Source organism: Argopecten irradians, chromosome 3 (genome assembly GCF_041381155.1).
Source record: "Argopecten irradians isolate NY chromosome 3, Ai_NY, whole genome shotgun sequence".
NCBI lineage: Eukaryota > Metazoa > Mollusca > Bivalvia > Pectinida > Pectinidae > Argopecten > Argopecten irradians.
The window spans coordinates 174,900-188,889 of NC_091136.1; the positions used below are offsets into that span (position 1 = coordinate 174,900).

Sequence of the window (13,990 nt, forward strand, 5' to 3'; positions counted from 1 at the left end):
CAATTTATATCATCATTTCTTTTATTAGAGCTTATATCCAAGATATTAAGCGTATATGTAATATTTTATCTTTAAAACCATTTTGATTCATAAACTGTTCACAATATAATGCCATGGTTTTAACTGATGCTTTCCTCCTATACTAGCTTTCCATTTGCATTTTTTTTAATCATGATGTAAATAATTCCACTTTTGTGTAACAAGCAATTGTATAGCCTAACGTTTTAAGTATGCCATAATAATTGGTAAAAAATACCATGACTATTAAACTTTGCCTGTGTTTTGGCTTACATGATTGCGTACTGATAACCCACAAAAGTGTCATAGTTCATTATTATGTTGACAAATTTTTCGAATTATGTTTGGAATATGATAAATACAGCTGATTGAAATAACATGTTTCCAATCAATCCCAAGGAGATATTATCACCAAACTGTTGAATCAATGGTGCTAAATAACAACATCATATAAAATTAAAGCCACATCACATCTGAAGATGAAAAAATAACTAATATATATCTGAATATGTCTTCAATTATCAGCCTCTATTGATGTAATCAGCACAAGAAAAATGAATGTCATATAACCGTTCAGAAACAGTTATAGTCAGAATAAAACTTCTCGATAGATAAACCGTTTCGTCAGATTGATTATTGAAATTCAGACAATTAAAATAGAGGAACCGAGATTGAGTTACATTTACACATATTAAAACGTCAAATGTGTGTATGTAAATGTTTTTTGAATAATCACTACAAAAACACTTTACACAGGGATACCCCTTAGACAGAGCTGCTAAAAAAGGACATATCGAAATAGTCAAAGTTCTCCTGGAGAAGGGATCAGATCCTAATAGGGTACGTATTTTAATGATTTTATTTGACATTTAGATATTTAACAAACTGTGTATACTGATCATTTCTCGAAAAATAAAAAGTATCTCTCTTATCGTTCTTTCGCGGATTTTAAGCGATTCGAATAAATATGTCAATCGTTATTTCCATCAATTGATGTTAAGTTTCTTTTAATTGGAATGAATTTCCAAACACATTACAGGTAGGATTTTAATCTTTAAAACATTTTGATTCATATACTGTTTCCAACATTATACGGTTGTTTACTGCATGCTTTATTCATATAGTAGCAATCCATTAAGATTGCTATTAATCATAATTTAAAAATTTCATTACTTAACTTTTCAATTATGTAATCATAAGATTTAGTTAATATACTATGACTTTTTAAACTTTATCGTGATTGGTTTATATGATTGCTTACTGATAACACCAAACTTTTACTCTCTTATTGTGATTTTGCGAATTTTTGCGATTAGAATAAATATGCTCAATTTTCTATCCATCAATTTATATCAACATTTCTTTTATTAGAGCTTATATCCAAGATATTAAGCGTATATGTAATAGTTCATCTTTAAAACCATTTTGATTCATAAACTGTTCACAATATAATGCCACTTTGTGTTTAACTGATGCTTTCCTCCTATACTAGCATTCCATTGGCATTTTTTAATCATAATGTAAATAATTCCACTTTGTGTGTAACAAGCAATTGTATAGACAAACCTTTTAAGTATGCCATAATAATTGGTAAAAAATACCATGACTATTAAACTTTGCCTGTGTTTGGCTTACATGATTGCGTACTGATAACCCCAAAAGTGTCATAGTTCATTATTACGTTGACAAATTTTTCGAATTATGTTTGGAATATGATAAATACAGCTGATTGAAATAACATGTTTCCAATCAATCCCAAGGAGATATAATCACTTAAAACTGTTGAATCAATGGTGCTAAATAACAACATCATATATAGAGATAAAGCCACATCACATCTGAAGATGAAAAAAATAACCTTATATATCTGAACATGTCTTCAATATCAGCCTCTATTGATGTAATCAGCTCAAGAAAAAGTTCATATAACCGTCAGAAACAGTTATAGTCAGAATAAAACTTCTCGATAGATAAACCGTTTCGTCAGATTGATTATTGAAATTGAGACAATTAAAATAGAGGAACCGAGATTGAGTTACATTTACACATATTAAAACGTCAAATGTGTGTATGTAAATGTGTCTTGAATAATCACTACAAACACTTTACACAGGGATACCCCTTAGACAGAGCTGCTGAAAAAGGACATATCGAAATAGTCAAAGTTCTCCTTGAGCAGGGATCAGATCCTAATAGGGTACGTATTTTTTAATGATTTTATTTGACATTCAGATAATTAACAAACTGTGTATACTGATTATTTCTCGATAAATAAAAAGTATCTCTCTTATCGTTCTTTCGCGGATTTTAAGCGATTCGAATAAATATGTCAATCGTTATTTCAATCAATTGATGTTAAAAAGTTTCTTTTATTGGAATGAATTTTCCAACACATTACAGGTAGGATTTAATCTTTAAAACATTTTGATTCATATACTGTTCCAACATTATGCCATTGTTTACTGCATGCTTTATTCATATAGTAGCAATCCATTAAGATTGAAATTAATTATAATTTAAAAATTTCATTACTTAACGTTTCAATTATGTTATCATAAGATTTAGTAAATATACCCTGACTATTTAAACTTTGCCTGTGATTGGTTTATATGATTGCGGACTGATAACACCTAAACTTTTACTCTCTTATCGTGATTTTGCGAATTTTTGCGATTCGAATAAATATGCTAAATTTTCTATCCATAAATTTATATCAACATTTCTTTTATTAGAGCTTATATCCAAGATATTAAGCGTATATGTAATAGTTTATCTTTAAAACCATTTTGATTCATAAACTGTTCACAATATATGCCATGGTTTAACTGATGCTTTCCTCCTATACTAGCATTCCATTGGCATTTTTTTAATCATAATGTAAATAATTCCACTTTGTGTGTAACAAGCAATTGTATAGCCTAACGTTTTAAGTATGCCATAATAATTGGTTAAAAATACCATGACTATTAAACTTTGCCTGTGTTTGGCTTACATGATTGCGTACTGATAACCCCAAAAGTGTCATAGTTCATTATTACGTTGACAAATTTTTCGAATTATGTTTGGAATATGATAAATACAGCTGATTGAAATAACATGTTTCCAATCAATCCCAAGGAGATATTATCACCAAACTGTTGAATCAATGGTGCTAAATAACAACATCATATAGAGATAAAGCCACATCACATCTGAAGATGAAAAAATAACTATATATATCTGAATATGTCTTCAATATCAGCCTCTATTGATGTAATCAGCACAAGAAAATGAAGTTCATATAACCGTCAGAAACAGTTATAGTCAGAATAAAACTTCTCGATAGATAAACCGTTTCGTCAGATTGATTATTGAAATTCAGACAATTGAAATAGAGGAACCGAGATTGAGTTACATTTTCACATATTAAAACGTCAAATGTGTGTATGTAAATGTGTTTTGAATAATCACTACAAACACTTTACACAGGGATACCCCTTAGACAGAGCTGCTGAAAAAGGACATATCGAAATAGTCAAAGTTCTCCTGGAGAAGGGATCAGATCCTAATAGGGTACGTATTTTAATGATTTTATTTGACATTCAGATATTTAACAAACTGTGTATACTGATTATTTCTCGATAAATAAAAAGTATCTCTCTTATCGTTCTTTCGCGGATTTTAAGCGATTCGAATAAATATGTCAATCGTTATTTCCATCAATTGATGTTAAAGTTTCTTTTAATTGGAATGAATTTCCAACACATTACAGGTAGGTTTTAATCTTTAAAACATTTTGATTCATATACTGTTCCAACATTATGCCATTGTTTACTGCATGCTTTATTCATATAGTAGCAATCCATTAAGATTGTTATTAATCATAATTTAAAAATTTCATTACTTAACGTTTCAATTATGTTATCATAAGATTTAGTAAATATACCCTGACTATTTAAACTTTGCCTGTGATTGGTTTATATGATTGCGGACTGATAACACTAAACTTTTACTCTCTTATCGTGATTTTGCGAATTTTTGCGATTCGAATAAATATGCTAAATTTTCTATCCATCAATTTATATCAACATTTCTTTTATTAGAGCTTATATCCAAGATATTAAGCGTATATGTAATAGTTTATCTTTAAAACCATTTTGATTCATAAACTGTTCACAATATATGCCATGGTTTAACTGATGCTTTCCTCCTATACTAGCATTCCATTGGCATTTTTTAATCATAATGTAAATAATTCCACTTAGTGTGTAACAAGCAATTGTATAGCCTAACGTTTTAAGTATGCCATAATAATTGGTAAAAAATACCATGACTATTAAACTTTGCCTGTGTTTGGCTTACATGATTGCGTACTGATAACCCCAAAAGTGTCATAGTTCATTATTACGTTGACAAATTTTTCGAATTATGTTTGGAATATGATAAATACAGCTGATTGAAATAACATGTTTCCAATCAATCCCAAGGAGATATTATCACCAAACTGTTGAATCAATGGTGCTAAATAACAACATCATATATAGAGATAAAGCCACATCACATCTGAAGATGAAAAAAAATAACCTTATATATCTGAACATGTCTTCAATATCAGCCTCTATTGATGTAATCAGCACAAGAAAATGAAGTTCATATAACCGTCAGAAACAGTTATAGTCAGAATAAAACTTCTCGATAGATAAACTGTTTCGTCAGATTGATTATTGAAATTCAGACAATTAAAATAGAGGAACCGAGATTGAGTTACATTTACACATATTAAAACGTCAAATGTGTGTATGTAAATGTGTCTTGAATAAACACTACAAACCATTTACACAGGGAGACCCCTTAGACAGAGCTGCTGAAAAAGGACATATCGAAATAGTCAAAGTTCTCCTGAGAAGGGATCAGATCCTAATAGGGTACGTATTTTAATGATTTTATTTGACATTTAGATATTTAACAAACTGTGTATACTGATTATTTCTCGATAAATAAAAAGTATCTCCCTTATCGTTCTTTCACGGATTTTAAGCGATTCGAATAAATATGCCAATCGTTATTTCCATCAATTGATGTTCAAAATTCTTTTAATTGGAATGAATTTCCAACACATTACAGGTAGGTTTTAATCTTTAAAACATTTTGATTCATATACTGTTCCAACATTATGCCATTGTTTACTGCATGCTTTATTCATATAGTAGCAATCCATTAAGATTGATATTAATCATAGTTTAAAAAATTCATTACTTAACGTTTCAATTATGTTATCCTAAGATTTAGTAAATATACCCTGACTATTTAAACTTTGCCTGTGATCGGTTTATATGATTGCGGACTGATAACACCAAATGCAAACTTTTACTCTCTTATCGTGATTTTGCGAATTTTTGCGATTCGAATAAATATGCTAAATTTTCTATCCATAAAATTTATAACAACATTTCTTTTATTAGAGCTTATATCCAAGATATTTAGCGTATATGTAATAGTTTATCTTTAAAACCATTTTAATTCATAAACTGTTCACAATATATGCCATTGTTTAACTGATGCTTTCCTCCTATAGTAGCATTCCATTGGCATTTTTTTAATCATAATGTAAATAATTCCACTTTGTGTGTAACAAGCAATGTTATAGCCTAACGTTTTAAGTATGCTATAATAATTGGTAAAAAATGCCAAGACTATTAAACTTTGTCTGTGATTGGCTTATATGATTGCGTTCTGATAACCCCAAAAGTGTCATAGTTCATTATTACGTTGACAAATTTTTCGAATTATGTTTGGAATATGATAAATACAGCTGATTGAAATAACATGTTTCCAATCAATCCCAAGGAGATATTATCACCAAACTGTTGAATCAATGGTGCTAAATAACAACATCATATACACATAAAGCCACATAACATCTGAAGATGAAAAAATAACCATATATATCTGAATATGTCTTCAATATCAGCCTCTATTGATGTAATCAGCACAAGAAAATGAAGTTCATATAACCGTCAGAAAAAGTTATAGTCAGAATGAAACTTCTCGATAGATAAACCGTTTCGTCAGCTGGATTTTTGTAATTCAGACAATTAAAATAGAGGAACCGAGATTGAGTTACATTTACACATATTAAAACGTCAAATGTGTGTATGTAAATGTGTCTTCAATAAACAATACAAAAACACTTTACACAGGGAGACCCCTTAGACAGAGCTGCTGAAAAAGGACATACCGAAATAGTCAAAGTTCTCCTGGAGAAGGGATCAGATCCTAATAGGGTACGTATTTTAATGATTTTATTTGACATTCAGATAATTAACAGATTGTGTGTATACTGATTATTTCTCGAAAAATAAAAAGTATCTTTCTTATCGTTCTTTCGCGGATTTTAAGCGATTCGAATAAATATGTCAATCGTTATTTCAATCAATTGATGTTAACGTTTCTTTTAATTGGAATGAATTTCAAACACATTACAGGTAGGATTTAATCTTTAAAACATTTTGATTCATATACTGTTCCAACATTATGCCATTGTTTACTGCATGCTTTATTCATATAGTAGCAATCCATTAAGATTGTTATTAATAATAATTTAAAAAATTCATTACTTAACGTTTCGATTATGTTATCATAAGATTTAGTAAATATCCCCTGACTATTTAAACTTTGCCTGTGATTGGTTTATATGATTGCGGACTGATAACACTAAACTTTTACTCTCTTATCGTGATTTTGCGAATTTTTTGCGATTCGAATAAATATGCTAAATTTTCTATCCATCAATTTTATATCAACATTTCTTTTATTAGAGCTTATATCCAAGATATTAAGCGTATATGTAATAGTTTATCTTTAAAACCATTTTGATTCATAAACTGTTCACAATATATGCCATGGTTTACTGATGCTTTCCTCCTATAGTAGCATTCCATTGGCATTTTTTTAATCATAATGTAAATAATTCCACTTGTGTGTAACAAGCAATTGTATAGCCTAACGTTTTAAGTATGCCATAATAATTGGTTAAAAAATACCATGACTATTAAACTTTGCCTGTGTTTGGCTTACATGATTGCGTACTGATAACCCCAAAAGTGTCATAGTTCATTATTACGTTGACAAATTTTTGGAATTATGTTTGGAATATGATAAATACAGCTGATTGAAATAGCATGTTTCCAATCAATCCCAAGGAGAGATTATCACCAAACGGTTGAATCAATGGTTCTAAATAACAACATCATATATAGAGATAAAGACACATCACATCTGAAGATGAAAAAATAACCTGATACATCTGAACATGTCTTCAATATCAGCCTCTATTGATGTAATCAGCACAAGAAAATGAAGTTCATATAACCGTCAGAAACAGTTATAGTCAGAATAAAACTTCTCGATAGATAAACCGTTTCGTCAGATTGATTATTGAAATTCAGACAATTAAAATAGAGGAACCGAGATTGAGTTACATTTACACATATTAAAACGTCAAATGTGTGTATGTAAATGTGTCTTGAATAAACACTACAAACCATTTACACAGGGAGACCCTTAAGCGGAGCTGCTGAAGAAGGACATATCGAAATAGTCAAAGTTCTCCTGAGAAGGGTGCAAATCCTAATAGGGTAAGTATTTTTTTTAGTTTTATTTGACATTCAGATAATTAACAGATTGTGTGTATACTGATTATTTCTCGATAAATAAAAGGTATCTCCCTTATCGTTCTTTCAAGGATTTTAATCGATTCAAATAAATATGCCAATCGTTATTTCCATCAATTGATGTTAAAATTTCTTTTAATTGGAATGAATTTCCAACACATTACAGGTAGATTTTAATCTTTAAAACATTTTGATTCATATATTGTTCCAACATTATGCCATTGTTTACTGCATGCTTTATTCATATCGTAGCAATCCATTAAGATTGATATTAATCATGATTTAAAAATATCATTACTTAACGTTTCAATTAAGTTATCCTAAGATTTAGTAAATATACCCTGACTATTTAAAATTTGCCTGTGATTAGTTTATATGATTGCGGACTGATAACACTAAACTTTTACTCTCTTATCGTGATTTTGCGTATTTTCGCGATTGGAATAAATATGCTAAAATTTCTATCCATAAATTTAATTGATATCAACATTTCTTTTATTAGAGCTTATATCCAAGATATTTAGCGTAAATGTAATAATTTATCTTTAAAACCATTTGGATTCATAAACTGTTCACAATATATGCCATGGTTTACCTGATGCTTTCCTCCTATAGTAGCATTCCATTGGCGTTTTTTAATCATAATGTAAATACTTCCACTTTGTGTGTAACAAGCAATTGTATAGCCTAACGTTTTAAGTATGCTTTAATAATTGCTTAAAAAATCCCCTGACTATTAAACTTTATCTGTGATTGGCTTATATGATTGCGTACTGATAATCCCAAAAGTGTCATAGTTCATTATTACGTTGACAATTTTTTCGAATTATGTTTGGAATATGAGAAATACAGCTGATTGAAATAAAATGTTTCCAATCAATCCCAAGGAGATATTATCACCAAACTGATGAATCAATGGTGCTAAATAACAACATCATATACACATAAAGCCACATGACATCTGAAGATGAAAAAATAACCATATATATCTGAATATGTCTTCAATATCAGCCGCTAATGATGTAATCAGCACAAGGAAATGAAGTTCATATAACCGTGGAAAACAGTTATAGTCAGAAAAAAACTTCTCGATAGATTAACTGTTTCGTCAGCTGGATTATTGAAATTCAGAAAATTAAAATAGAGGAACCGAGATTGAGTTACATTTACACATATTAAAACGTCAAATGTGTGTATGTAAATGTGTCTTGAATAAACACTACAAACCATTTACACAGGGAGACCCATTAGGAAGAGCTGCTGATAAAGGACATATCGAAATAGTCAAAGTTCTCCTGGAGAAGGGATCAGATCCTAATAGGGTACGTATTTTTATGATTTTAATTGACATTCATATAATTAACAGATTGTGTGTATACTGATTATTTCTCGATAAATAAAAGGTATCTCCCTTATCGTTCTTTCAAGGACTTTAATCGATTCAGATAAATATGCCAATCGTTATTTCCATCAATTGATGTTAAAATTTATTTTAATTGGAATTTGTTTCAAGCACATCACAGGTAGATTTTTATCTTTAAAACATTTTGATTCATATATTGTTCCAACATTATGCCATTGTTTACTGCATGCTTTATTCATATCGTAGCAATCCATTAAGATTGATATTAATCATAATTTAAAAAATTTCATTACTTAACGTTTCAATTAAGTTATCCTAAGATTTAGTAAATATACCCCTGACTATTTAAAATTTGCCTGTGATTAGTTTATATGATTGCGGACTGATAACACTAAACTTTTACTCTCTTATCGTGATTTTGCGTATTTTCGCGATTGGAATAAATATGCTAAAATTTCTATCCATAAATTTAATTGATATCAACATTTCTTTTATTAGAGCTTATATCCAAGATATTTAGCGTAAATGTAATAGTTTATCTTTAAAACCATTTGGATTCATAAACTGTTCACAATATATGCCATGGTTTACCTGATGCTTTCCTCCTATAGTAGCATTCCATTGGCATTTTTTTAATCATAATGTAAATACTTCCACTTTGTGTGTAACAAGCAATTGTATAGCCTAACGTTTTAAGTATGCTTTAATAATTGCTTAAAAAATCCCCTGACTATTAAACTTTATCTGTGATTGGCTTATATGATTGCGTACTGATAACCCCAAAAGTGTCATAGTTTCATTATTACGTTGACAAATTTTTTTCGAATTATGTTTGGAATATGAGAAATACAGCTGATTGAAATAACATGTTTCCAATCAATCCCAAGGAGATATTATCACCAAACTGATGAATCAATGGTGCTAAATAACAACACCATATACACATAAAGCCACATGACATCTGAAGATGAAAAAATAACCATATAAATCTGAATATGTCTTCAATATCAGCCTCTATTGATGTAATCAGCACAAGGAAATGAAGTTCATATAACCGTCAGAAACAGTTATAGTCAGAAAAAAACTTCTCGATAGATTAACTGTTTCGTCAGCTGGATTATTGAAATTCAGAAAAGTAAAATAGAGGAACCGAGATTGAGTTACATTTACACATATTAAAACGTCAAATGTGTGTATGTAAATGTGTCTTGAATAAACACTACAAACCATTTACACAGGGAGACCCATTAGGAAGAGCTGCTGATAAAGGACATATCGAAATAGTCAAAGTTCTCCTGGAGAAGGGATCAGATCCTAATAGGGTACGTATTTTTATGATTTTAATTGACATTCATATAATTAACAGATTGTGTGTATACTGATTATTTCTCGATAAATAAAAGGTATCTCTCTTATCGTTCTTTCAAGGATTTTAATCGATTCGAATAAATATGCCAATCGTTATTTCCATCAATTGATGTTAAAAATTTAATTTTAATTGGAATTAATTTCCAACACATTACAGGTAGGATTTTAATCTTTAAAACATTTTGATTCATATATTGTTCCAACATTATGCCATTGTTTACTGCATGCTTTATTCATATCGTAGCAATCCATTAAGATTGATATTAATCATGATTTAAAAATATCATTACTTAACGTTTCAATTAAGTTATCCTAAGATTTAGTAAATATACCCTGACTATTTAAAATTTGCCTGTGATTAGTTTATATGATTGCGGACTGATAACACTAAACTTTTACTCTCTTATCGTGATTTTGCGTATTTTCGCGATTGGAATAAATATGCTAAAATTTTCTATCCATAAATTTAATTGATATCAACATTTCTTTTATTAGAGCTTATATCCAAGATATTTAGCGTAAATGTAATAAGTTTATCTTTAAAACCATTTGGATTCATAAACTGTTCACAATATATGCCATGGTTTAACCTGATGCTTTCCTCCTATAGTAGCATTCCATTGGCATTTTTTAATCATAATGTAAATAACTTCCACTTTGTGTGTAACAAGCAATTGTATAGCCTAACGTTTTAAGTATGCATAATAATTGCTTAAAAAATCCCCTGACTATTAAACTTTATCTGTGATTGGCTTATATGATTGCGTACTGATAATCCCAAAAGTGTCATAGTTCATTATTACGTTGACAATTTTTTCGAATTATGTTTGGAATATGAGAAATACAGCTGATTGAAATAAAATGTTTCCAATCAATCCCAAGGAGATATTATCACCAAACTGTTAAATCAATGGTGCTAAATAACAACACCATATACACATAAAGCCACATCACATCTGAAGATGAAAAAAATAACCATATATATCTGAATATGTCTTCAATATCAGCCTCTAATGATGTAATCAGCAGAAGAAAATGAAGTTCATATAACCGTGGAAAACAGTTATAGTCAGAATTAATCTTCCCGATAGATTAACTGTTTCGTCAGCTGGATTATTGAAATTCAGAAAATTGAAATAGAGGAACCGAGATTGAGTTACATTTACACATATTAAAACGTCAAATGTGTGTATGTAAATGTGTCTTGAATAAACACTACAAACCATTTACACAGGAATACCCCTTAGACAGAGCTGCTAAAAAAGGACATATCGAAATAGTCAAAGTTCTCCTTGAGCAGGGATCAGATCCTAATAGGGTACGTATTTTAATGATTTTATTTGACATTTAGATAATTAACAAACTGTGTATACTGATTATTTCTCGATAAATAAAAAGTATCCTTCTTATCGTTCTTTCGCGGATTTTAAGCGATTCGAATAAATATGTCAATCGTTATTTCCATCAATTGATGTTAAAAGTTTCTTTTAATTGGAATGAATTTCCAACACATTACAGGTAGATTTTAATCTTTAAAACATTTTGATTCATATACTGTTTCAACATTATACGGTTGTTTACTGCATGCTTTATTCATATAGTAGCAATCCATTAAGATTGATATTAATCATAATTTAAAAAATTTCATTACTTAACGTTTCAATTATGTTATCATAAGATTTAGTAAATATACCCTGACTATTTAAACTTTGCCTGTGATTGGTTTATATGATTGCGGACTGATAACACTAAACTTTTACTCTCTTATCGTGATTTTGCGAATTTTTGCGATTCGAATAAATATGCTAAATTTTCTATCCATAAATTATAATTTATATCAACATTTCTTTTATTAGAGCTTATATCCAATATATTAAGCGTATATGTAATAGTTTATCTTTAAAACCATTTTAATTCATAAACTGTTCACAATATATGCCATGGTTTAACTGATGCTTTCCTCCTATACTAGCATTCCATTGGCATTTTTTAATCATAATGTAAATAATTCCACTTAGTGTGTAACAAGCAATTGTATAGCCTAACGTTTTAAGTATGCCATAATAATTGGTAAAAAATACCATGACTATTAAATTTTGTCTGTGATTGGCTTATATGATTGCGTACTAATAATCCCAAAAGTGTCATAGTTCATTATTACGTTGACAAATTTTTCGAATTATGTTTGGAATATGATAAAATACAGCTGATTGAAAATAACATGTTTCCAATCAATCCCAAGGAGATATTATCACCAAACTGTTGAATCAATGGTGCTAAATAACAACATCATATAGAGATAAAGCCACATCACATCTGAAGATGAAAAAATAACCATATATATCTGAATATGTCTTCAATATCAGCCTCTATTGATGTAATCAGCACAAGAAAATGAAGTTCATATAACCGTGGAAAACAGTTATAGTCAGAAAAAAACTTCTCGATAGATTAACTGTTTCGTCAGCTGGATTATTGAAATTCAGACAATTAAAATAGAGGAACCGAGATTGAGTTACATTTACACATATTAAAACGTCAAATGTGTGTATGTAAATGTGTCTTGAATAAACACTACAAACACTTTACACAGGGATACCCCTTAGACAGAGCTGCTGAAAAAGGACATATCGAAATAGTCAAAGTTCTCCTGGAGAAGGGATCAGATCCTAATAGGGTACGTATTTTTATGATTTTATTTGACATTCAGATAATTTACAGAATGTGTGTATACTGATTATTTCTCGATAAATAAAAAGTATCTCTCTTATCGTTCTTTCGCGGATTTTAAGCGATTCGAATAAATATGTCAATCGTTATTTCAATCAATTGATGTTAAAAAATCTTTTAGTTGGAATGATTTTCCAACACATTACAGGTAGGATTTAATCTTTAAAACATTTTGATTCATATACTGTTCCAACATTATGCCATTGTTTACTGCATGCTTTATTCATATAGTAGCAATCCATTAAGATTGTTATTAATAAGATTGCTATTAATCATAATTTAAAAATTTCATTACTTAACGTTTCAATTATGTTATCATAAGATTTAGTAAATATACCCTGACTATTTAAACTTTGCCTGTGATTGGTTTATATGATTGCGGACTGATAACACCAAACTTTTACTCTCTTATCGTGATTTTGCGAATTTTTGCGATTCGAATAAATATGCTAAATTTTCTATCCATAAATTTATATCAACATTTCTTTTATTAGAGCTTATATCCAAGATATTTAGCGTATATGTAATAGTTTATCTTTAAAACCATTTTGATTCATAAACTGTTCACAATATATGCCATGGTTTAACTGATGCTTTCCTCCTATACTAGCATTCCATTGGCATTTTTTTAATCATAATGTAAATAATTCCACTTTGTGTGTAACAAGCAATTGTATAGCCTAACGTTTTAAGTATGCTATAATAATTGGTAAAAAATACCCTGACTATTAAACTTTGTCTGTGATTGGCTTATATGATTGCGTACTGATAACCTCCAAAGTGTCATAGTTTATTATTATGTTGAAATTTTTTTCGAATTATGTTCGATATATGATCATGCAGTTGATTGAAATAACAT

The 13,990-nt window shown here is 29.3% G+C and overlaps 1 protein-coding gene across 1 annotated transcript; it reads left to right on the plus strand.

The window, feature by feature from the left end:
- The first annotated feature begins 257 nt into the window (after window positions 1-257).
- LOC138320172 (ankyrin repeat and SOCS box protein 3-like) lies at window positions 258-13,317 on the plus strand. Its single transcript, XM_069263218.1, has 9 exons — window positions 258-299; window positions 775-858; window positions 2,132-2,215; window positions 3,487-3,570; window positions 6,198-6,281; window positions 8,909-8,992; window positions 10,272-10,355; window positions 11,636-11,719; window positions 12,995-13,317. Exons 1-9 carry the CDS (start codon window positions 258-260, stop codon window positions 13,136-13,138), a joined length of 774 nt encoding a protein of 257 aa, XP_069119319.1. The 3' UTR covers window positions 13,139-13,317.
- The last annotated feature ends 673 nt before the right edge of the window (window positions 13,318-13,990 follow it).

Excerpts from the sequence above, each read along its gene's own strand:
- LOC138320172 (XM_069263218.1), top strand. The coding sequence starts at position 258 with ATGACTATTAAACTTTGCCTGTGTTTTGGCTTACATGATTGC. Across the intron at positions 300-774 it reads GTTTTGGCTTACATGATTGC|GGATACCCCTTAGACAGAGC; the intron begins GTACTGATAACC and ends CACTTTACACAG. Across the intron at positions 8,993-10,271 it reads AGGGATCAGATCCTAATAGG|GGAGACCCATTAGGAAGAGC; the intron begins GTACGTATTTTT and ends CCATTTACACAG.